Source organism: Rhododendron vialii, chromosome 12a (assembly GCF_030253575.1).
Source record: "Rhododendron vialii isolate Sample 1 chromosome 12a, ASM3025357v1".
Lineage (NCBI taxonomy): Eukaryota > Viridiplantae > Streptophyta > Magnoliopsida > Ericales > Ericaceae > Rhododendron > Rhododendron vialii.
In genome coordinates, this window is record NC_080568.1 from 7,626,371 (window position 1) to 7,650,745 (window position 24,375).

At 37.5% G+C, this 24,375-nt stretch overlaps 2 protein-coding genes across 5 annotated transcripts; both read right to left on the minus strand.

Annotated features, from left to right (window-relative positions):
- Window positions 1-97: 97 nt before the first annotated feature.
- On the minus strand, window positions 98-5,283 carry LOC131310401 (protein TWIN LOV 1). 4 transcript variants are annotated; one of them, XM_058337395.1, is made up of 8 exons: window positions 4,491-5,283; window positions 3,918-4,052; window positions 3,088-3,295; window positions 2,908-2,972; window positions 2,679-2,758; window positions 2,291-2,326; window positions 2,112-2,175; window positions 98-530 (listed from the first exon to the last, which is right to left on the minus strand). In XM_058337395.1, exons 1-8 carry the CDS (start codon window positions 4,912-4,914, stop codon window positions 502-504), a joined length of 1,041 nt encoding a protein of 346 aa, XP_058193378.1. In that variant the 5' UTR covers window positions 4,915-5,283; the 3' UTR covers window positions 98-501. The 4 variants fall into 4 exon arrangements, with proteins under 4 accessions (XP_058193378.1, XP_058193376.1, XP_058193377.1 ...); XM_058337393.1 differs by having other exon boundaries at window positions 2,271-2,326; window positions 4,491-5,269; XM_058337394.1 differs by lacking the exon at window positions 3,918-4,052 and having other exon boundaries at window positions 2,271-2,326; window positions 4,491-5,271.
- Window positions 5,284-9,060: 3,777 nt separating this feature from the next.
- LOC131310402 (uncharacterized) lies at window positions 9,061-15,154 on the minus strand. The gene is made up of 7 exons (XM_058337397.1): window positions 14,870-15,154; window positions 12,986-13,135; window positions 12,444-12,659; window positions 11,691-11,812; window positions 10,773-10,936; window positions 9,812-9,966; window positions 9,061-9,398 (listed from the first exon to the last, which is right to left on the minus strand). The coding sequence occupies exons 1-7, from the start codon at window positions 15,113-15,115 to the stop codon at window positions 9,300-9,302; spliced, it is 1,152 nt and encodes a 383-aa protein (XP_058193380.1). The 5' UTR covers window positions 15,116-15,154; the 3' UTR covers window positions 9,061-9,299.
- Window positions 15,155-24,375: the final 9,221 nt, after the last annotated feature.

Genomic DNA, 24,375 nt, shown 5'->3' on the forward strand with positions numbered 1-24,375 from the left:
ACTGATAGCTGGAATCTGCTAGTCTATAGATCGAACAAGTTTAGCAGATATGAATCAGTTCAACGTTGGATTATGAGCTCACCAACCAAACATCATCTATCGTAAAAATCGTTTGTTTCATTCAATTCAGGCAATTACACGACACGATCATCAATAAAATGATCAACTTATAACACAAGAACCATGACAACTTCTCTGCAATTGAAAGAAGTTACTCTTTTATCTACAAGCCTGTTACTATTTAGTAACCCTTTTATTCTATATAAGTTCCTTGTCCAACCTACTTCTAGTTTACAGTACAAATAAAATGCAGAAAACCGGAGAATGAAAAATCAGATACAGCGCTAGGAAATTCTTTAATGCACGAGTTGTTGTTGCTAAGACTCAGAGGTACCAGCAACCATTGACAAACTCCTCACTGCAACCTTTACTGCACCCACAGCGCTATGTTGCCTCATCTCAGGGCTCAGCCCATTTTTATCGTGGTTCTTGCAACCTTCATCAATTTGAACCCCCACGTAATAAGCTATCTGCATGCCATAGAAGACGATGAAAAAACCACCTAAGGCAAAATAAAAGTGCTTTTCGGTGATGAAATGAAATGCCAAAATGGAATAGATTGAAACATTTGTTTGACAGATTAAGAGCTCGATTTGGCACAAGTTACATGGGGTTTCTATTGGAATTGTACACTTAATGTAGTCTTATTAGATAAAATAAAATTGCTAAAGTAGCAGAAAACAAAAAGAAATGATTATAATCTTTGAAGACAGAAGCTTCATATGTGGATCATTTGAAGCCAAAGAAAAGAAGACAGGCTTTAGTTGTGTACACCTGACCAAAAGTTTCCAGAAGATAGAATTGAGAATTCTAAACAGAGTATCAGATCCATGTTCGGTGTCTCTTTGTTAATTTGGTCGCACATCCTAAGCAACTTTATCACTTTCTCCTGCCGTATTGATCACAAGAAGGAAGTTCATGTTGTAACCCCTCTAAAACTCTAAAGTCATTTCTTGGAAACCAACAATTTTGCATAATATGCAGAGGCACGTGCCAGGGTGGCAATCGAGTTTCTCCCTTAGAGCAAGTTGTCATAGATAAAAAGGGAATTCTATAGATACTCCCCCGGTTCCAACTGTGATCTTCTTCTGCCAATTGGACAACGAATTGATATTGGACGGTGATGGAGAAATTGGAGGCATCGGTTATGCTGCCAATTGGGGCATTATAGATGGTCTAGATTTTGAATGAAGGAAGCAATGTAATGAACACAACAATTGAATCGGGTTTCTAGGATTGCCCTCTTTGATGCCTAATTGGGCCAAATGTTAGGCGTATCTCCAGTCCTCTCCCCTGACCATACCCACATCGATTGGGGATTACATGAGCATTTGCTAGTATTGTTCTGAAGGTGATTGAGAAAAGGGTAAGTGATAGGGTATGTTCTAGGGAGTAGATAATGCAGAGAATTCTTTTGAAAACGGGCAACTATACCTTGCCAGGAACTTCTCATCAAAATTCTGATGCATAGGAAGAGATCATGTAGCTTGGTTAGTTTTCTTATTCTTGTTTCGCGCAATGGCTTATTGTGTTTGTTTTCCTTCTTGTAGCGGGGTTTGAGCTCAGGCTTGTCTGCTTGTATAGTGTTGTTTTCATGACATGATAGGCTTAGTTTGTTTTCATAAGAAGGCTGTGGGGAAATTGAAAAAAAATAAAAGGAAAAAAACTAAACAAGCATCACAGCAATAACAAAATCTAACACACGACTTACGACAATTTCATCACGCATTCGAACAGCTCCATATCTTGCTTATACAAATGGCAAATCAAAGCCAATTTTTTTTTAATTAGTTATAGTTAGATTTAGCAGTTCGTGATAAAATGGGGACAAAAAAATATGACCATCTTTTTTACTCGGGAAGGAGAATCTTAACCATGTGAGAGAAAGGTATTCTGTGACATATATTCTCCACCCCTGGTTTAAAAAAAAAATGAAGGACTAGAAACTTGGCGACAAGAACATGAAACACCATCCTATTACAGATAAAAACAGAAACAATATGCAAGACAATAGGAATAAGTCATGCAAGTTAAAATGTAAACAACACTACCTTGCCAGAAGCATTGCGAACAGGTGAGATGTGAAGTACGTTCCAAAATGAACTTTTGTCCTTCCTGAGAACAAAACATCCAAAAAAGGTGGCATATAAATCCAAATACAAATAAGGAGGTCCTTCGCGACATAATAAGAAGCATAGGTATGTATCGACCTGTAATTTAAGATACGTACTGTGCATGCTTGCTCAGTTTGAATACTTTCCTTTATCTGCAAAACAATTACCCAACTCAAAACTCAGTACAATCGCCTAAAAACCTTTTTTTCGAATTCAATAGAACCAAATCCACAATAGTTACTAATCAAAGCCACTTGAAAACAGGACTCTTGCATCTCCTTAGGAAGTCAGGAGTTCGAATCTCCCTACCTGCGTGTGGGTGTTATCCCCCTTGTATTTGTCGGGATTATTTCAGCTATTAGTTGGGTCGAGCTTATAGTAATTGTGGACTTTGTTTTCTGTTTGATGTAATTCTGATACTTATATTCTCCTATCACTTGTATCCAAAAAAAAAAAAAAGCCATGTAAAAACAAAAAAAAAACTGAGCTAAGGAGAATAGCCACCTTAAATATGGTTGATGAATCCGTATCCACGCCACCTAAAAACCTGCAATTTCGGCCCAGAACTTCATGTATAGCATATCCTATTGAAGATTTAAAAAAAAAAAAAAAAAAAACCCTTCGATTAGGATAAAAAAGTCCGTAAGTTGGATAGTGCGTGCATAAATAACTGGATCGATCTCCAAGTCTAAGTTCATTATGGAGTAATCAAACAAGTATGCAACTCACAAACCTGTTAGTTTCAGGAAGGCATCGCTCACATACACAATAGGCATGTCAGGTAAGTGTGGATCGGATCTGCAAGGCAACATACATACGTTGCCGAAACAAAAGAAAATATATTCACAGCCTTAGTGAATAAGAACTGTATCCAAGGTAATGCAATTAAAACTAGGAATTTGCAACAACTCACAATACAAAGCTTTGCTTGATTCTACCAAGAGATAAAATTAACGATGAACCAAGAGGGCCCATCCCAGCTAAGCAGCATCTCTTCCCACACACTAGCCTGCGTGTTAACTCGCTATAGTGGGTTAGCACAGACAAGATGTTGTTCATGGCAGATGCGGCCTTTGTCTTTTCTAGATCACTAGCCTCACAGTGCTCTTCAACTTCTAACTCTGCGAACACAAATTCAGTTGATAAGAACCTTAAATGACCCATAATGCGAATGAGTAAGCAACACTAAACTATGTTATATGGACTCTTCTATACGCATGTAAATACCCGTGTCGGACTCCCGACACTTGTGTAAGGCTGTTGGATATATGTCGACAGCCAATGGCCATATGCAATCTAGAAATTTGGATTCTATAATGCTTTTGATATTCGAAGCGAAAGAAGTCCCCATTTGCTGGAAAAGAAACGTTGTTGACGAATAGAAACTCATATAGCCTAAATCCCATTTGAACTCAAGTGAATTTTAGAAATTTGACAATACATCTCCTAAGAATCTTGCACATCGTAGAAGAAAGTGTTCAAGACTTGTCCCTATGCCCATAACTCACTTTTGGACATATCTCAACATCTAAGATTTAAGTTTCTTTGTTTTCATTCCTGGACTCAAAAAAGCCAGAAGAAATTGGATGAAATGGAAAACCTTAAGATACAACCTCATATGCAACCACAAGACAAAACAAATGAACCAGTGAGAGAATCCCTGGAGAGTACAAGCTAAGGTCCAAGTAATCTTCATCAATCCAACATCAATTACCAACCAAAAGGGAAAAGATGAAAACAAACCTCTACCATCCGAATCTAACGCCAAAACACGACTCAATTCCACAACAGAATCCAAGCACACCTCCCTCCTACAAGAACCAATCATTGTTTCTCTAAACCCCAAACCATCTTCACAAAAACCACCCCCATTGCGTCCTGTTAAAAAAATAAATTGTTAAGAACCTCACATTCATTCATATATCAAAACATAGACCTAACATTCCTTTGTATTGCCTAAAAAACATGCCTTTTATATATACTACAAAGCCTGGTGACCAAGAACCATAAATGAACTAAAGAAACATGCATAACAAGGAAACCTAGGCAATCTAAGAAACATGAATAATAACCTCGTGTAAACAGAAAACTTAATGAAAACACCTAACAAGCACTAAGACCGAGAATGCCTTTATATAGGCTACAAGCCTACAAAACCTGGTAACCAAGAAACATAAATGAACTAAAGAAACGTGCATAACAATGAAAACTCGGCAATCTATGAAACATGAAGAATAACCTAGTCTAAACAGGAAACGTAATAACGACACAACAATCTATGGTAGCTTAGTATTACGCTAACACAACCAAACCCACCTCCAGATTGCCTCCGTTTTCGCATAATCGGCACCTGAACACCAACAAAGTGAACCACCCTTCCATCCTCTTTCCCAAACACAGGACGCATACAAAACAACATCCAGAAAGGCCTCCCATCCCTCCTATAATTCACTATACTAACTTGCAAGCTCTTCTCTTGCCTAATCGCCTCCCGAATCTCCAACACCGATCTCCTATCAGTCTTTGGCCCTTGAAACACTCTCCCGTTCTTCCCCACCACTTCTCCCATCTCATAACCAGACATTTTCAAGAACCCATTAGAGGCAAACACAATCGGGTGACCCGAGATTGATGGGTCGGTTATCGTGAAGCTGTCGGGTAATTCGTTGAGCGTTTCCCGGACCCAGATGGAGTATCGATTGGTGAAGGATAATTCAAGCTGACCCAGGTGTGGTTCCATAGCAGGAGCAGTAATTGTTGGCCCAAAATTCGATCTTTTAGTAATTGGTGTGTGAAAATTCGATCTTTTTGAGTGTTGTGGATTGGAGCCAATCCCATGTGGTAGGAGGTTTTACGCACTTGTGGTTGGAGTGGGGAAAAAAATTGGCCTAACACATGAGGTGAAAGGGAGATTTGATTGAAGCAGGAATGAAATACTGAGAACGGATCATATAGTGGAAGTTTGATAGTATAAGGTCGAAAATATCTGGGTTTTGAATGAACATTAGAGCTTCAGCGATACCCATCAAGTGATGGTTTTGGTGCAGAGTCGGAAAACAATCAGTGATGAGAGAGAGAGCGCAAAGGGGAAGAGAAGAGCAACACATATTACCTGCGATTAAAATAACACAGCAACAAGATTTTACCCCCCCGCCCGCCCCCAAAAAAAAAAAAAAAGATGATTTTTTTACCTATTTATTCCCCGATATTTTACTACTACTTCTTACTATAGGCCTCTGTTTTCTTTATCTTTCTTTATTTTATTTTCCTTGATATTATAGGAGTATCAGAAAGTAATCAGGTGCGGATAAAAATAAAAAAAAAAGAAGAAAGTAATCAGGAGTAATAGTTACAGTAATCAGAGAAGTTGCAGAATTCGTAAGTACATGAGTTAATTAATGTCTGTGTAATTAAACTTGTTTAAGGAAGGAGGGGCACCTGTTCAAAGTGGCACCATATTTCTTGGACACGTTAAAAATAGTGCTTGTAAAAATCACATTAATCTAGTATTGTAACCACATGAGCTTAACATGTTTGTCTTTAGATTTATTTTGAAAATTGAGGACTGTTATCTTTGTCGTTGATTTTCTCAAAGCAAACGTATTCCATTCGTATTTCTATTAATGTCCGATCTGTCTAGTTTGTAACATGTGTGATAAACTCAACCAGCAGAATAACATTAACTTATGAACAGCTCTTGTCACTTTTTAGGACTTGGGTTGGATCCGGAGAACAACTGCACCCAAGGTAGAAAACTCGAAAATAGTACTCCCTCTTGATAACATAAAAGGTACTGCCATGTGGAAATGTGTGGTTTCATTCATATGATTTAACCATTAAGGAACTACTAATAATGAAAGTGTTAGATGTGGGGGCAATAGGTTAAAAGGCTGATGCTTGTGATGTGCACAAGAAACTGAATCAACGTCACAAACCTCACACTTACCGTATCACACAACGCCGAGCTTTATATTGATTTATCTTTGTCTTTTATTCTTTATCCTTGTTTTGTAAGTATTGTTGCTCGTGTGATTGGTGTTGAGGGCACTGTCGTGCTATTCTTTCGGAACTTGTGAGGGTGTTTCATTTCTATTCATATGGTTTGTAATCTGTTTGATTGTACTATTTATTTGTTATTTATAATGACTTTGTTCATTTTGGATTTTAAGGGTGGTTTTTGAGAATAATGAGTAGAAAGAGATACAGACAGGAAATTTATTGGTGACCGGGCCCAGAAATTTTGAGTCCCCCAAATAAGAAAATGCTAGAACTGAGATGATATTGTTCGTAAAATAAAAATAAAAAACAGAATGAAAAAATGTAAAATCAGCAAAAACTGATTGTGTGATGCAAAGTTGGGCCACCCTACCAACAAGTGGAACAAAACAAACCAAAACCAGGGATTTTTGTAGACACCCGAAACCGACACTGATACTTATCCATCCACGTTCTCATCTTTTGTCCACCAAAACTAGAATGAGGCAAATTCCCACATGATCGCGTCTTTGTCAAAACAATGCTAGATATTATTGGTCAATCATTCCATTCTCAACATATTTGTGTCGCAATCATCTTCTTTTTATCTAAATCCAGTTGAGTAACTTGTTTAAATTTTGACCATTTTTTCTACGAGTTTTTATGCTTATGTTCAACGTAGATTATGCTTAACGGTCAAGCTTATCTCATCTCGTGCTTTAATAATCACTATCTTAACTTGTTCCAAGAAAACTTTTCCTGGGTTATCCACTCGAGCGATTTGAAACTTAAAAGAGTTCAAAATAGGTGTCCAAATTTATTTCGCGTAGCGTCAAATTTAAAAGAATTTTTAACAGGTTGAAAGCAATTCGTATTCGAATATATTGTTACCCTCTTCTCTGAAAGCAAAACATGATTTTTGAAAACGATACCTGTCACGTACTCGATTTTTAACATAATTATAAATAATTTACATAATAAGAATACTCACAAATATTCGTACGGTACCCAAAAGACCACTGTGTTCTCATTCCCTTAATTACGCTTCCAAGTTCACACGGTTCCAAAATATTACAATATCAGCTCGACGGCCCCAAATTGTCATAAGTAGCGAAGTTCGAAAGAGAATTAGTGGTTACAATATTCCGAGTCAAAAGAATTACAATTTAAGTTACAAATACATCTTTCAAAATAAATTTACAAAGATGAATAGGTAACTCCTTCGGTTAGCTTTCATTCAAAAATAATGTCCACACTCCAAGCACGCCAAGCAATGCAAGCTATGGTCCCGGGTTAGCACCTGAAAATAATATAAGGCTTGAGCTACACTAGCCCAGTAGAAAAGTCTACGCAACCTTTATATGCAAATGAGCGAGACGAATGATTGAAAAAAATCAAGACAACGGAGAAAGCACAATTATCATGAACGAGTGTCCCAAAATCTCCGATCTTTCTTTTATTCAACCCATAAACCATACCCGTTCAGTTTATGTCTCAACATGTCGTGTCATTTGTGTGTCTGAGCCGAAGCTCCTGCCGGGCTAATTTTGGGACCCCGATATCCCCTGCCAAGCACCCACCTTGAAGGTTGGGCCTTGAGTGATTATTTTGAGCATTAGCTCCTGCCAGTCTAATTATGGAACTCTGATATCCCCTGCCAGACACCCACCCGTCGATAGACCCCGAGTGTTCGCGCGTCGTTCACATTCTCAAGTATACCGTTCGTACAAGTGTCGAGCGAGAAACTCATGTTTATCATTCTATAGTTCCATCACTTTGAACAATCTCCAATGCATCACAAGTAGCACATGGGACAAGCAAAACCACCTGATTTCTCATTATATATGTATATAATAATATAAACCCCCCTTAAATGATTTAAGACTTTGGGGGAAAAAAATTGGACTTCAATGCATCAGGGAATTTTTTTACTTTTTACAGCTTACCTACCGGTAGGAAATGGGTACCTACCGGTACAAACCGGAAACAGTGTGAACAAGTCCTACCGGTACAAAAACTGATCAGAGATTCTACCGGTAGGGATCAAGGTTTCTACCGGTAGAAAAAGGAAAGGTACCGGTAGGTGTTGAAAAAAAATCTCCGAGATTCTACCGGTAGGGATCAAGTCCTACCGGTACAAAAACTGATCAGAAAGGCCACCATTTATGCACGAAGAAAATTTGAGACAGCCTACCGGTAGGAGAAAAGTTATACCGGTAGGAAGCTAATTTTCTGACAACGCAACAATGTTCTACCGGTAGAAATGACGGGCCTACCGGTAGGAATCAAGGAAAAACAAACGATTCTTACAACCACAACAGATTTTTATTCAAACTCAAAGACAACCAATACAAGCCCGAATAATGCATAAAAACACTCAAATAACATATAAAGAGATGTAGAATTCCCTACCTCGAGTATCCAAACCGAAATCAAAAAGATTGTGCAAGCCTTAGCTTCCGAAATTCAAATCAAGCGAAAATACTCCAAACCAAGCCTTATCCAACGAGATACAAGTCCCAAAATGCAAGTAGAAAATGATTTGGGAGTTGATTGGTATGGGTTTTTGAGTGATTGGGTGAGAGAGAGACCGAGAGAGAGAAACGAGAGAGAGATGAGAATGAAAATGAAAATAAAAAAAAGGAAAACACCTCCCTGGTATACACGAACACACACATGCACAATGTTATCCCAACACCCACAACTTTCAAACCTTGCACATAAGACCCCCACATTCATAATTAAACCATTTTCGTCCTTTTCTTTTCTTTTATTTTCTTTTACTACAAATATTAAAATTAAATAGGAAATTTACGGGTCTCTACAATACCAAACAGTGAAGGTAGTAAGATGATCACCCATACTTCCCAGTTCTCATAACCATGGTGAAGAACAAGCAACCTAGTACACATAGCACAAGGGCAAGAGGCCCATCTGATATAAATTATATAACATACATACAAACTGTGCAAATATTAACGGTTCATTCTCTTATTTGTTAAACGGGAAAAAAAAAACACCCGCAAATTTTTACAAGTTACAGTGTGACCACTCCATACAGATCTATGTTGAGTAGATAAATGTCACAGAATGAGACTTATTTTCTCATGGCCACACGTAGTTTTTACCCATGGATGAAGCTTCTTTTTGTCATCCAGCTTTTCTGGTTAACTGGCCCTTGGATGTACTCTCAAAGATCTTGTCAGCGTTTCCAACCTCAAATCCGTCTCGCCTATGGAATTCCTTAACCTACACAGGTGACAAAACGAGCGATTAGGAACAATGCAACATGAAACAAGAGAATATGAATACTCTACCAAAAAAATCAATATGAACAGATTATACTAACATAAGAAAACACTACATGACGGGAAGTTTTTCCAGAGAAGAATCATGAGATGCAGCATTGCATTATGGAATACTATTCGGTGAAATATTTCCGACTCTGTGGTATTCATGGTGAAAGACTGCATGTGTTCCTTCAACTTATCCGCGCCTCAATTGATCCAATTTCTAAATTGGAGGTGGCAGATATTCAATTTAATAGAAGTATAATGAGGGTACATGATGAATTAAGACCGAGAATGCATAGTCATTATACGTGTTGGATAATAAATAATTTGGAATCAAGAAGCATAATCTTGTTAAGAAGGGTGTCGAACCTCCTTTTCTGGCAAATCCTTGAATTGAGGAAGAATGAGCCGTTCAGCGAACTCAATGTATGAACAGGGGACAGATTCCGTGACACCATCAGAAAAAGAGAAAGAGACTGAATCTGCTACAGTTGAACTTTGAAGAAGAAGACCATCAGGGCTCACTGACAGTGAAGAAATGAAGTTATTAGTTATCTGCACCATCCCTGAAAGAATCAGATTAGGGAAACCGAAAGGAACATGATGTTCGAGAATATTTGATTTAGCCCGGTGGCTTACAAAATAGTTGATGCCTCTCACGCAACAGATGATGAAAGAATCATAACACCGTTCAGCAACACAAAAATAGATCAAATTTCAGCAAGATACATCAGAAAACCTACAAACCCCCATGAGCTTAATTCTCTCTCCGTCCAAACTTTTCATTTAGAAGATTTTGGCTTTTGGGCCTAATGGGCAAAAGGATTTGAGATATCCCTTAAGAAGCTTTAGACATGAACATTTTCCGCGCTAAATACTATTCTTGAAACTAAACCAAAATAAACTTCCAAACATACTTTTGTAGTCAATAGACCAAGCTCTCATCTGCAAAAAACAGGAGATAAAAGAACTTTCAATAATGCTATGGTCCCCACATTAGATATCGTGTTTTGGATATCACGTGAATTGTCACAAAATCATTAATGTCTCTTAACAATTGCATTTGCGACAACTCTCATTGTATACAAAACACGGTCACCAAAGGTGGTCATCATACTGTTACTCAAGTCATTCCCATAGGTTCCTTCCACCCTGTGTGCCCATCAATGTAGGGTCAATTAGATCACAAGAAAATCTCAAATTACTTGCATTCTATTTCTGGGAATATCTCCAATACGGACATTCTGATGTAGACTACATCTCCATTCGATAGCTTGATTGAAAAACAACAAAATAAGCTGGAGGCAAAAAGAAGTTATTGGTCACAAACCCTTTAGAACACCCCCTTCAGAGTTCAACTTGAACCCGTTCTTCTCTATAAATTGATTGAGGCTTTTGATATCCCTCAAATGAGATTTCAGCCGATGTGTGGATATAGTGACATGATTGACTGCATAACCATTGACAAGAGTCCACGCAGCATATTCACTTTCCCTAAAAATCCACCAAAAATCATGCATTAATAGCTGTAGATTGTACCATTGATGCAATTAAACTTCGGAATTAAGAACAAAACCACATGGACCACGACTGGTGTTTCAATACCCAAGACAGGAATCAATGATCGATCCAAGTAAAAACTAAAAAGTGGGACCTGTGCAACAAGATGGTTCACTTTAACCCCCAAAAGCACTTCTCTCCGAAAACCATCGGAAATTTGGATATTTTTGGTTTTTGTTTCTATCTTTTAACCTGGTTTGCTTTTAAATTTTGGATAACATATAATCAACACAATAATTGAATTCCTTCATATGTACATGCGTTTAATATATTCATAAATTCCTGGGATCTCTCACTCGTGCAAAGAATAATATAAAAGTACCTGGATGTTTATTCATGTTCATCTATTTCTTGCTAGTGTTTGGATATATATCTTTTGACAATATATTAGATGTACTTAGCGTTTGTTCTGATTGACCCCACAGATAAGCCATTTGGCCCTTGTCCCAGTCTCTTTTCAATTTTACCGAATGATCCAAGTTTTATAAGCAGACAGAAACCACAACAAAGTTCTTGCAAAAGTTGAAGAAATGGGAGCCAAAAATATTAGCAACAAAATGTCTGAAGGTACAACAAAAATTCAGGTTATTTGCCTGTTAAATCCTTTCAATGTGGGCATAAATACAAGAATGAGTTCATATAGTCATGAAGACAAGACCATATGCACAGCTCAATGAACATCATATACCTTGCCAAAAGTTGGAATTCGGAGTATAAGGGCTTTTCCCACGTCAAAGATCCCAGAGCACTTGAAAGAGCAGCGTGCTTGTATCCACTACCTGATATTTGGGTGTATTTCCTAATTATTTCCTGCATGCATGATGCAACAATTTTAATGAAATGTGGTTAAAAATAGAAAGCAAATGATAGCTGAAAAAGAAAGCATCAGACCAAATATAGAAAAGTAAAATCAAAGGAAAAGAGCACAGGTTAGAAACAGCTGAAAATGGACATAATTGGATACTATTTGCCAAAGACCAGAGAAATAGCTTTTTTCACTTTCAAAATTCCAACTTAATTTCTATATGCTGAGGCCAATAATGGAAACTCATTTTATCAAAAGCAGATCTCATTCTTTCGAAATTCAGAAAGAAGAAAACAAAGTAAATGTTACAAAACTTACATTGCTTGCACAGTACATATGCCATATCTACTAAACTATATTTCACAACAGTATAGATATCAGTTAAAGACTATATTACTTCTACCTAGAAGTCTAGCCCACTACCCGTCGATTATAATGATCAATGAGTCCTGAAAGATCTTTTTGGGTATACAGCAATCAAAATCTATAATTCTTGGATAAACATGGAAAAGACACATTCTACTCTTGTGAATTGAAACCACATACCGTTCCTGAATTTATCAGAATCATGTTACATGCTCTTAGCAACAGTGTGAACCAGGCTATCATCTAACCAGAAAAATATCAGCAACAAACCTGAGCTTGCTGGCTCATTTCATCTACAAGAAGTTCTGAGATAAATATCCTAGGCAAGGGCCCACCAACACCGCTGCCACCATCAAAAACAGGAAGACTGGGAGGAGAAAACCATAGTGCTTTCAACTTCTTTGCCGGAAATCTCAACTCCTCGCGTTGAGTGTAACCAAAATCCAGGAAAAAGTTTGCCATTGAATCAATTCCATAGCCGTTCACCTGTAGATGTAGGAGTAAAAGTAACATATCCATCAAAGAAAGAAAAATTCCACAAACAAACTAGGGAAACTGAGAAACAAAAGCAGATCGGCGAGTAAGGATTGACGTAAGGCAAATTGTATCTTTATGCATGTACGTACAACTGTACAAGTGCAATGAAAGGAGATAGGAACTAGGAAGGGCATGTTTTTTCACATTTCTTTGCGTTATATTGGATATAAATTATAAACTAGGGTCAATATTACCAACAGTGCTGTGAATTGACAAAAGATATAGCAAAATTAAGCCGTACTGAATTAATGCACAAAAGCAAGCATAAGTTATACCCCAAATGTCCTAAACGCAAGATGATCGTAGCATATTTGATCATTGTCCACTAAACGGACACGCTCCAAGATTGATTTAGCCGTCGGGTTCCTATTTAAATAAACTGCTTCCATGCTTGCCAACACACTCCTAAAGAATGATTCCCCTCCCTGCAACGAAGCAGGAAAATATAAGAACTTCATTAGCACCATTAACGGAAAAAGGAAAAAAAAAAAACAGGTGATTGTTCAAGGACATTTAACATATCGCAAGGAGGACTATATATGCTGCACTTTAGCGTCAATACTGCAAATATTAGGTCTTCGTCTTCATAATACTCATCTAGACACATAGTGCAGGGTTTCTAGTTATTGTTATATCTAGGGCCCTTATATCTAACACCATATTGATACAAGTTCCTAGTTGCTTAGCTACCAACGAATATTAAACACAACTATTGCATTGAGAGAACTATTAACTTTGCATGCACACAGAAAAAGTTGTCCTATCAAAGAAACAAAAGGAAACATGCAGCTGTATCAGGAGAAAACACTGACTGCAAAGTCTCGATGTCCATGGTTAAAGTTGTGAAACTCGGATTGGTCAATATTCAGAGATAAAATGAGGCAGCAGAAACAAATTCCAACCCAATTGCCAAACCTAGCGATTCTATTTGGAGAAAAAAATAATAAAACAAGCTAGTTTTTTGGATTACTTGCCTTCGGCTCAAACTCGGTGAAACATGGACAGTATAGATAAAACCCACGATAAGAACAGATTTTCACATTGATCCTTGGGGGAATTTTGGATTTTGAACTTGAGTAACATTAGCTTTCAGAAAAGTCAAAAATCTCATTTTTAAGCCTGGGTTGAACAGAATGTCATGTCATTTGTTAGAGTTGATTGTACTAGTTTTCCATTAATTTGAAAATGTTCAACGAGATTGAGCTAACAAGTCCCTAGGGGTTAAAAAAATTCTTAAAATTCTACATATAGGATTTTCGTTCTACATATGTGCATAAAAGCCCCATAAAATTCCAACTTCTCAACCATTTTTGGTCATGAGTGTAAAATTAAGAGGTGTCTAGGTATATCCATACAATTTCGTCTCGTCTTCACGCTTAGGAAGTTGCAATATGTAGATATATTATTTGTTATCAACTTATCATTACAGAAATATATGTGATCTGGGTCGACTAAATACAAATCCTTTGTGCGCCTCTCGAGTCTCGCCAGACACAACCTCCCAACAAATTTAGAAGAAAAAAAAAGAGTAAAAAATAATTTAAATACCACCAACGCCAACAGAGGTAAGTTTGAGTACACCTGGTGCTCCTACATAATCAACGAAGATTAGCTTCCCCATTTAAAGTAATGCAAGTATAATTTACCAAAGAGGATAATAATAGTCAGTCCGTTGAAACACTCATTTTTACCCACCTTAAAACACCAAGGGGTTGCCTGGTGGACAAGCTTGGACTTAGGTTCTTGCTCCCTTTTAAGATGTTAGGCTCGAATCCTCCTAGGCTAGGAGTCCTAGCTATTATCAACTCTTTTTGGAGTCAGTCCACAGCCTCATATGCCCCAAATTTAATTGAACCCCGCTAATGGACATTGAGATTGGTCTCCAAGATTGCTCCCCCGATTAGTCAAAGAGCACGTTAAGCTGATCGGACACCTGACTTATCGAACAAATAATAATTTCTCTACCGACCTTAATTATCGCAATTGAGGTAGCCCAAAGCAGATAATGCAACAATCGGCACGCAACACAATAGATAGACATGTACAAACTCATAAGTTAACTTTCAAGCTTTATTTTCATTCATCCTAATAACAGCTAAACATATTTTATTTCGATCCACCTCCTTAATCACAAAATCAAGCCGAGAGAGGGAGAGTACCTGAAAAGGAGAGTCAAGCTGAGATCCATCGTCGGCTTTAGAAGCAGAAACGACAGAGAGATTTCGGTTTCCACGGGGAATCGAATTCCCTGGGTACATGGTTTTCAAGGAAATGAAATTCGTGGATTTGGGTTTGGGAGGAGAAGAGAGAGAGTGGGAGATTGAGGAGGAGGAGTGAGAATTGTGTTTGATTGAGGAGAGGAGAGAGGAGGAGAGTCTCATGGTTTCCATTTTGTTTAGCATCATGCTTCATGATCATCGACCCACAAATACAAACGAGCTGTACGACGCCCAAGTAACGAACTGTACGACGGCCAAGTGCCTAGTTTGGCAAATAGCTTTTACTCGCACTTATTTTTTAAGTATTTATTTTCTCTCTTACGAATTATTCTTATATAATACATTCACTTTGTTTGGTTGAACTTTTAGAAAGTTATTTTTGAGAGTTGGAATGGCAATAAGTGAAGAGAGATAAAGAGAAAGATTTATTAAAAACTGTGCCGATGGTTAAAAGTTACTCTTAAAAAGAGCAACCAAACATAGCAATTATATTTAATTTAAAAAATATAAAATATTTATTTATTTTAAAAATACGTATTTATATTAGTTAATGGAACACACCCATTACACAAACATTCTACACACTCACGCTCATATGAACTCTACATGCCGAAAGTACTCGTGCGCTGTGTGGCTCGCATTTGGAGGAATTCTGGACACATAATTGTCTAATTTATTTTTTTCAAAATTCGTTCACAATTCAAGATTCTGAATTCAAAAAAAATTAAAAACTTGGATCAATTACTTACAATTATCCGATCGAGCTTATCTTTTACAGGACCGCTCGAACAATTATTATAAAGTTATTGAATGGCTAAGATCAAATTTGTGTGACCACTTCATGTATTATAGGATGTGTCATATAATAATGGGTTACCAAACGGGGAATAAGGGGGGCTGAAATTTAGGAGCAAGGGAGAGCCAAACACGGCAACGTATGACGGCAGAGGGTGCTGTGGCTAGGGTTGGCAATGGGGCGGGTAGGGGGTGGATACCACTATCCCCGTCCCCGATCCCCGAATCTAAATCTATCCCCATCCCTTCCCCGATCCCCATCGGGGAATTATTTTTACCTTCCATCCCTTCCCCAAACGAGGAACGGGGATCCCCGTGGGGAATCGGGGATCCAACTGGAACCACAGGCAAAACCGGTATTCTTAATCAGGTATCCCTCCTGCAGCAAGACGCCAAGAACAAACAACACACGCAAAACTCTTTAAAGCTTCGTTTCTTAGTCTCTCAACACGACGTTATTTCATGAGTTTCCGACGTAAACAATATTTATCAGATGTGAACAATATTTATCTGACTAGAACTATCGATTTGAGCTCTTTTTTCTACTAATCTTCTATCCGTGATAAGTGAATTCAATTACTTCTATGTTAATTGATAGTGAGATTTAGTTTCTTTCTTTCTTCCTCACTTATGTATATATAATACTCTTATATAATTTTCATTTATGTATATAACTTATTTATATATATATATATATATATATATATATATATATATATATATATATATATACACCCACACACACACACACACACACACACACACACACACAAACGGGGCGGGGCGGGGATGGGGTGGGGACAGACTCATACCCATCCCTTATCCGTTCCCCATTTTTTTTAAAAAATTATCCCCATCCCCTACCCGATCTTCAAAAAATCCCCGAATCCCAAATCCATTTGGGGCAGGGAATGGGGCGGGGCGGGGCGGGGCGGGGCGGGGCGGCCGGGATTGCCATCCCTAGCTGTGGCTAGAGCACGGCAGGCTCCTCAATTCCCCGGTCAAAACACAACTCCGGATACAGTTGTGTCCAGAATTATTTGTTGTATGAGAATCTATGTGCATCGAACGATTTCTAATACAGTTAACGTTGAGTACGTAGAATTGCTGTAACGTGTGTATGTAAAATTGTATGAATAAATGTGTGTGGTTGTAAAATTTTTGTATTGGTGTAAGAGCATCTCCCATCCTTATCCAATATTATGGTCAAATTTGATAAAAAAAAATTCGAAGTAAAAGCATCTCCCGTGGTTATCAATTTTTTTTTAAAAAAAAATTGGCCTAGGGTCCACTATAGCCTACTTCAAACCCATTAGGTCCACTTATCAAGTTTCTAACCCACTAAGTCCACTAATATGAATTTGATAAGGCATGAAGTCCACTACATTTTAAAAGGGAAATAATGCCTTATAGATTTACCCTCTCATTCAAATCTCTTCTGTTTACCCTATTATCCTACGTTTGAAATCACTCACGCAAATATCTCAGGCAATAACAGTTACGCTGAATAGAGCGACAGAGAGAAAGAGCAGTCTCGCAATAATCGATTGATCTGGCATAAATTTCCTCCGGTGATCGTCTGTCGTCTCCCTATATTGATCCAAGCAGTCTCGCCTCCCTCCCTCTCGGGTATCTCTCTCTCTCTCTCTATCTCTATTGTCTCTCTCTGTTGATGTTGTAGGCACACTATCTCTCTTGGGTATCTCTCTCATTCTCTCTATCGTCTCTGTCTCTCTCTATCTCTCTCGTCTCTCTCTATCGTCTCTCTATTACTCTCTCTATATCCAATGTTATATAAGTATATATAAGCATAACGTTGTTATACTTATATAACGTTATTAGACATTCTATATTATCCTTTTCAGATACTATGCATATAACGTTAGTTTTCTTATATAAAGTTTTTTAAACTGATATAACGTTATTGCTATTATATAACGTTATATGACATTGTATGTAGAGTTACGAGTTACATATGACATACGCAAATATATGACCATATATGTTTGAAACTTTGTCCTCTTTTTGATACATAACCTTATTTATCGGTTATTTGTTGTTTTTTTTGGTTGTGTATTGTTACGTGTGCAGTTGTTATGGATTCAACAGTCATGTTTATTTGTAAGTATGGGTTGCAGATTTTTCCGGTGAAGTTATCGGGTGGTGGTAGGTTGAATGATGTCTTAAGCAGCATTTGTAATAGGTGGAAGAATCTGTCGGTAGGGAGGTTTTCTGTTTCATATGCTTATGAGGATGGTTTTTGTGCTCTTCAGAATGAATCTGATTTTGAGAACATGATTTTCTTGCTTAGTAATTGTAATCGCATAAATGCAAAGGTTGATGAGAATGAACATAGTAGCCGGTTAATTGTTGGTAGTACTATTGATGAAATGGATGATGTTGATGAAGTTGTTGATGATGAGGTAGAATATGTGGATGGAATGGACCCCGCGGAAAAGTATTGTAAACATACGGAGATTAGGTATTTGACTGAAGCTTGAGCTAATTTGATAGAGGGTGTTGGACAAGAGTTTCCCAAAGGTGTGAAGGAGTTCAGGGCTGTGCTGGCTAAATATGCGATTGAGAATGGCTTTATGTACCGTTTCATGAAAAATGATTTACTTAGGGTTACTGCTGTTTGTGTTATTACAGGGTGTGAATGGAAGGTGCATGCTATTTTAAATAGAACCAATGGAGTATTTCATATTAAGAAGTGTCATAATGAGCATAATTATGAGTCAACATACCGAACCAATAAGCATAAACGCATGTCATCCCGTCTGGTTGCGAATGAGATAGCTGGATTGTTGAGAAAAAATCTAAGACTTCTCCAATCGACATGCAGGATTGGTTTACGGACAAGTATGGTCTTGATTTGTGCTATCATAATGCTTGGTTAGGTGTGGAGAAGGCAAGGGGGAAATTGTATGGAGATTATGAAGGTTCATTCGATAGGCTTCGGTGGTACGTTGAAGCTGCAAGGGCTACGAATCCGGGGAGTGTATTGAGGCTAGAATCTGATCCTGTAACCAAAGAGTTTTCACGGCTATTTGTGTCGTTTGATGCTTGTATAAAGAGTTTCAATTACTGTCGGCCTTTTCTGTGTCTTGATGCCACCCATTTGAAAGGTAGATTCAAAGGAACACTCCTTGCCGCAACAGGAAAAGATGCAAATCAATGTATATTTGTGTTCGTTGTTTATGTTATATCCTTATATATTAAATTTCATTTGTACAGCTTTGAATATATAACATTTTATGTTCTATTATGTGAAGCTACACATGAAAGGAGTTTGCATATAACGTTATACGTTTATCATTCATGTGCAGGTTTATTCTCTATAGCTTATGCAATTTGAGACGCTGAAAATGATGCTAATTGGACTTGGTTTCTTGGCCTTTTGAGGAGTACATTGTCCACTCGTCCTATTACCTTTATTACTGATCGTAACGCAGGTCTTGTCGACAACATTCCTGTTATGTTCCCCGGTTGTCATCATGTATACTGTCTTTATCACCTACAGTTTAACTTTAAGGATCACTTTCCTGGTCGGTTTAGGAAAGGTTTTCGGAATAGGCTCGTAGAATTGTTCAACAAATGTGCATATGCTTCATCGGTGTCAGTTTACAAAGCTGCGGAGGAAGATTTTTACCAATTTGGTGGGGATAAAGCTAGGTCCTTTATTGCAAGTGTCCCTAAAGAGCATTGGAGTAATGCGTATTTTAAAGGTCAACGGTACGGCGAGATGAGCTCTAGTGCTGTCAAGTCGTTTAACAACTGGATTCTTAAAGCTCATGAAATGCCTATTTTTTATTTAGTTGATGAATTTCGTCGCAAAATTATGAAGCAAATGGCAGGTATGAGAGTAAAGTCGATGAAATGGAATTTAGTTATTTGTCCGAATATGGATAAGAAGTTAGCTCGCTTTATCAAGAAAGGAAGGTCGTGGAGGATCATTATGTCGAAGGGTGGTTTGTACGAGGTGCGTTGTCTTTCCCCGAAAGTAGTATCTGTTGAGGAAAGGACGTGCTCTTGTAGTCAATGGCAGTATACCGGTTTCATGTGTAAGCATGCTGCAACGGTTATTATAAAAGCTTGCGGAGGGGAAGGAACTTTGGTGGACCACATGGATCCGTTATACCTTGTCAATGTGTATCGGCGTGCATATGAAGAACCCATATATCCAGTTGTAAATAGTGACATTCCTGATTTTACAAATGAAGATGACCGGGTTATAAATCCTCCATGGAACAGGCGGCCAACAGGTAGGCCCAAAGTTAAACGCATTCGTTCAAGGGGTAAAGAGTCATATACTAGGCCAAATAAATGTGGGAGGTGCCACAAGGCTTCAAAGCACAACCGAAGAACATGCAAAGAGCCAAGCGATATATGAGGCAATGAGTCAAATATGAGAATAAATGAGAGATTATGATGAAGAATAGAATAAAGTTGTGGGGTTTTTTTTTTCCTTATTCATGCTTAAATATTGAAGTTGTTTCGTGTGGATTATGGATAAATAAAGAGTTTAATATTTTGTATACATGAGTTTTGCACAGTTTGTTCTCCTGTTCAGGTACACTGTATATAACGTTATTATAGTTATATAACGTTACGTATGGCTGCTTTTTAGAGTTACGTATGTCATACTCAATTATATGACCATATATGTTCGTAATGTTGTCCAGTTTTTTGATAACTAATTCATAACCAAGGTTTAAAGGGATTTTTCGTACATGAAAAGTTACGTTACTGACAATTCATTGCAAAACTTGTGGTTGGTCTTTATCAGTTGTATGGAGATATATCTTTTTTTTGGATAAACCAAATTGCAAAATCAATTACACATTCGGTTAATAGCATAACAGCATGACTTGGATAGCATAAAAGCAGAGCTTTACACATTCCACTTTACACATTCTGTTACATAAGCCTTTAGAACTTCAGATGTGGTTAAATTGGACAGCATAACAGAATCAAAACAACTGCATAACAGGCATAAAAACAGCAGCAATCTAGCTTCAGAATACAAAGAAACTGCAGCAGATGAGATTGCAGCCATATAAGACACCATCTTTATTTTAAAAAAGTAGCCAATACATAAGACTATTAATAAACATGAGCATTAGCAGACTAGTAATAAACAGGAGCATTAGTAGCTGCAACCCTTCTCAATTAGAATTTCAGTACCAAAACATCAGCAACAGCTGTACAAACATAACTGAACTAACAGAACTACAGCAGCAGCATTATTACAGCCCAATAAAATTTGTTTGGAATGAACCATATAAGATAGGATTTTATTTACAAGTCAGTGGTCAAGTCAAACTTTGTTTGGAATGAACCATCCAAGAGTTTAGTACCATGTCTGCCTCAGAAAAATCTTTCTGCTATCTTTACACAAAAATTAAAACCACATTTGTCCCTCTCATATCACAAACAATCTCATCATCATCTTACTATCCATCTCTTGATTGGTCATTGCGACCCCTTTCCCATCCGTCTGGCTTCCCATTTCTTTATTGTCCAGCTTCTACCTTCATCGTTCAAAAATCGAGAGACTAAACTAGCTCTGAACTGAACAATTTCAACCTTCGGCAATGTTTTTGGGATTGGCTCAAGGTGCGCCACTAGTTCCATAAGCATGCATACGATAACCCCACAATCAACCCTACATAGTTTCGAGGCAAATAAGTATGATAAGTTTATTTTGAGTTCTTGACAAACTGCTGTATGTAGGAGTTTTGTGGTGGTTTGAAGCTTACGATGTATTTTGTTGTTGTGGAGCATTTTTAGGTGAGCAGATTGGAGCATCGAACTTCTGGTCTTCAAGTAAAACTTCTGTATCGGTACTTTGGTTATTCAGCTCAGCATGCCTGGCATTCATGTAATTCTCAACGTATTTTTTTTACATTTAGAAAGCACAACATTAGTAGTGTTGATATTGTTCGTGAATGAGAGTATGAGTATTTGTGTATATGGTATTAGTAAGTGTACCACAACGGTAGCGTCTTTCAGAATTGGATCGCTGCCGTCTCTCTTCTTCAACGAATTGTAGTGCATCCAGTTCTTTTTCCTAACATCAAATAACAGAATGGTCCAATGGTACGGTGTAAATCTTAGCGGTTTGTTCCCGCTGCCATTCATAGGGAATACCAAGTACAGATAGTATTTAGACCCATGTTGCTGGACGTTTTCAAACACACGATGAAGCTTTACGTCTAGCAGAACTGTTCTCATGTCGCTTTTCTCGTTGTGCAGTATAGTTTGATGCATTGAAAAATCTTATAAGGACAGTAGATAGATAATCATGCATGTAATTTTAAAAAAAAATATAGCAATAACTTACTTGAGTTAATATGAGTGCAATGCAAATTTCATGTAATGCAATATTTCCATATGAGGTTATATTATATAACGTTATATAAGATTACATTCATAACCCAAGTATAAAGGGATGCTTCGTACATGAAAAGTTATGTTACTGACACGTCATTGCAAAACTTGTGCTTGGTCTTTATCAGTTGTACTTTATGACGTTAATGTACTTTATGATTAAGTAAGATTATGAAGTTCAACTGAGTTAAGATGTGTATAAAACAACAGAACAACTGTGTGCAAAGGAAAACAGAACATTACATCTGATGCACACAACAGAACAGCAGTAGCATCTTAATTTCAGCAACGTTTATATAACCATATATACGAAGAGAAACATGTGACATTCTGATACAGAGCTGTACGAAATATCAGATTCCAGTCATATAAGACACCATTTTTACTTAAAAACAGTAGCCAAGACAGAAAACTAGTAATAAACAGGAGCAGTAGCAACTGCAACCCTTCTCTATTAGATTTTAGTACCAAAACTTCAGCAACAACTGGAATAACAGAATTGAACTAACAGAACTACAGCAGCAGCAGAATTACAGCCCAATATATTAGACAGATAATCATATATAACCTTAAATAAGCATGCAGTTACGAAGTAAAGTAGATGTTGCTTACCCAGATTGTACATGGGAAATATGCAACGTTACCATGGTTAAGGTTATCTTTATCCAGTTGGATTGTTAACATACGAGCGAGATCGTCGATCATCTGCATTAGTTTCCTATTTAAGAACAGAATCGACCAATACCCAGTTTGATATGTATTTGCAGTATGATATAAAATATGATTTACATACCCAGTTTGAGACGTCCCCTCCTTGCAAGAGTTTCATTATGTCTTCCAGAGGTACAACTTCTCTCGTCACATCATTGGTCCAGACAGTACAACTGTTATCACACATGTGTACCAAAAAACTATCAGAAAAAACGTACTTGAGATCATGTGATGCGCAAAAAAATGTGTACCAAAAAAAATTCGTCTCATAGATCATGTTGAAAACAGCAGCAAATATCATGTTATGCAATCTTTTCATATGAGGTTATATTAGTTTAGTATTTTTACTTACGTGATATCAGCCTCAGAACAATCAACAATTTGTTGCAATAGGTTCGCATCGGTATTTGGGAGCAAGTGCATCAACGATACTTCACGTAGATTCCACTTTTGTTTCGGTATATTCTTTGCCCCATTTTTCAAATCAACGTAGACATAATCATCTGACCGCTTCTCCACTCTGGTTAAAGTTTTTTTTGACTCCTCTGGTCAGAGACGATGATTTCACTTTTATTTTGGTTTTTCCCCTCTTTCCTTTAGGTGTGTTACATCCTAGTATACTCGTGTATGCCTCTACAGTCGTACTGTCCACTTGTGCATCTGGCACCATTATTTTCTCTGGCCCACCCTCATCCTGGACAATTTCAAACCCCCCCTCTCCTTCTTCTTCTTCTTCTTCGTCTTCTTCTTCTTCTTCTTTCAAATTTTCTATTTCATGTTTATCTCTCCCGTCATCCACTTTTTTAGCATTGGATTCTTTCTGACCCACATTTTCAACTGTCTGTTTTCAAAAAATAATCATCACTTATAATTGTTAACTTACTGCCTACATATATAACCTAATATATATGAGGTACCTGGTACATTTGTGTAACATTGTGTATCACAAAATCATCAATGATATCTCCGGCGACTTCCAGTTTTTCTTCAACAATGTCTTTATCTATAATCATGCCACCAATCTCTGTCTGTAAAGTAATGTTTACGTGTTCAAGGTGGTCTTTGTCAAACTGTGCGGAAATGCTTTCGAATCCTAAACCAGCTGTTGTGTTTTGTGGATGATTCGTAATCCTTCTCCTGAGTTCAGAAATTGTGGAATTTTTCTCCTCATTTTCCTTCTGAAGATCAGAAATTATCCGATCCTTTTCCACATTTTCTTCGGTCAACTTTCTGATTATATCTCGGAGGGTTACCACTTCATCCTGCTCATCATCCGTATCCTCATCACTTGTATCCTCCATGACCTCGTCGCCCGACTTGTCAACTGCTGTCTTCAACTTACTGGCCTTGACATCAGCATCGTGTTCGGGTACTTGGAAAAACCGATACAACTCTTCCTCCTTGTCGTATGGCTGCAACTCTGAGGAGAATACCTTCAAAAAAATACCATAAACAATGACGTTTATAAATCACATGCAGCACCAAAACTGTTTTATAATTGATCATCTATGTTCCTTAAAAAAACACATAACTCTATCTAATATTTA

Coding starts and splice junctions, on each gene's coding strand:
- LOC131310402 (XM_058337397.1), bottom strand. CDS start 15,115: ATGATGCTAAACAAAATGGAAACCATGAGACTCTCCTCCTCTCTCCTC. Junction 12,660..12,985: donor TTGCGTTTAGGACATTTGGG/GTATAACTTATG, acceptor CTACATCTACAG/GTGAACGGCTATGGAATTGA. Junction 9,967..10,772: donor TGAAGGGGGTGTTCTAAAGG/GTTTGTGACCAA, acceptor CTTCACTGTCAG/TGAGCCCTGATGGTCTTCTT.
- LOC131310401 (XM_058337393.1), bottom strand. CDS start 4,914: ATGGAACCACACCTGGGTCAGCTTGAATTATCCTTCACCAATCGATAC. Junction 4,053..4,490: donor AAAACGGAGGCAATCTGGAG/GTGGGTTTGGTT, acceptor TTTTTTTAACAG/GACGCAATGGGGGTGGTTTT. Junction 2,973..3,087: donor ATCAAGCAAAGCTTTGTATT/GTGAGTTGTTGC, acceptor GTTGCCTTGCAG/ATCCGATCCACACTTACCTG.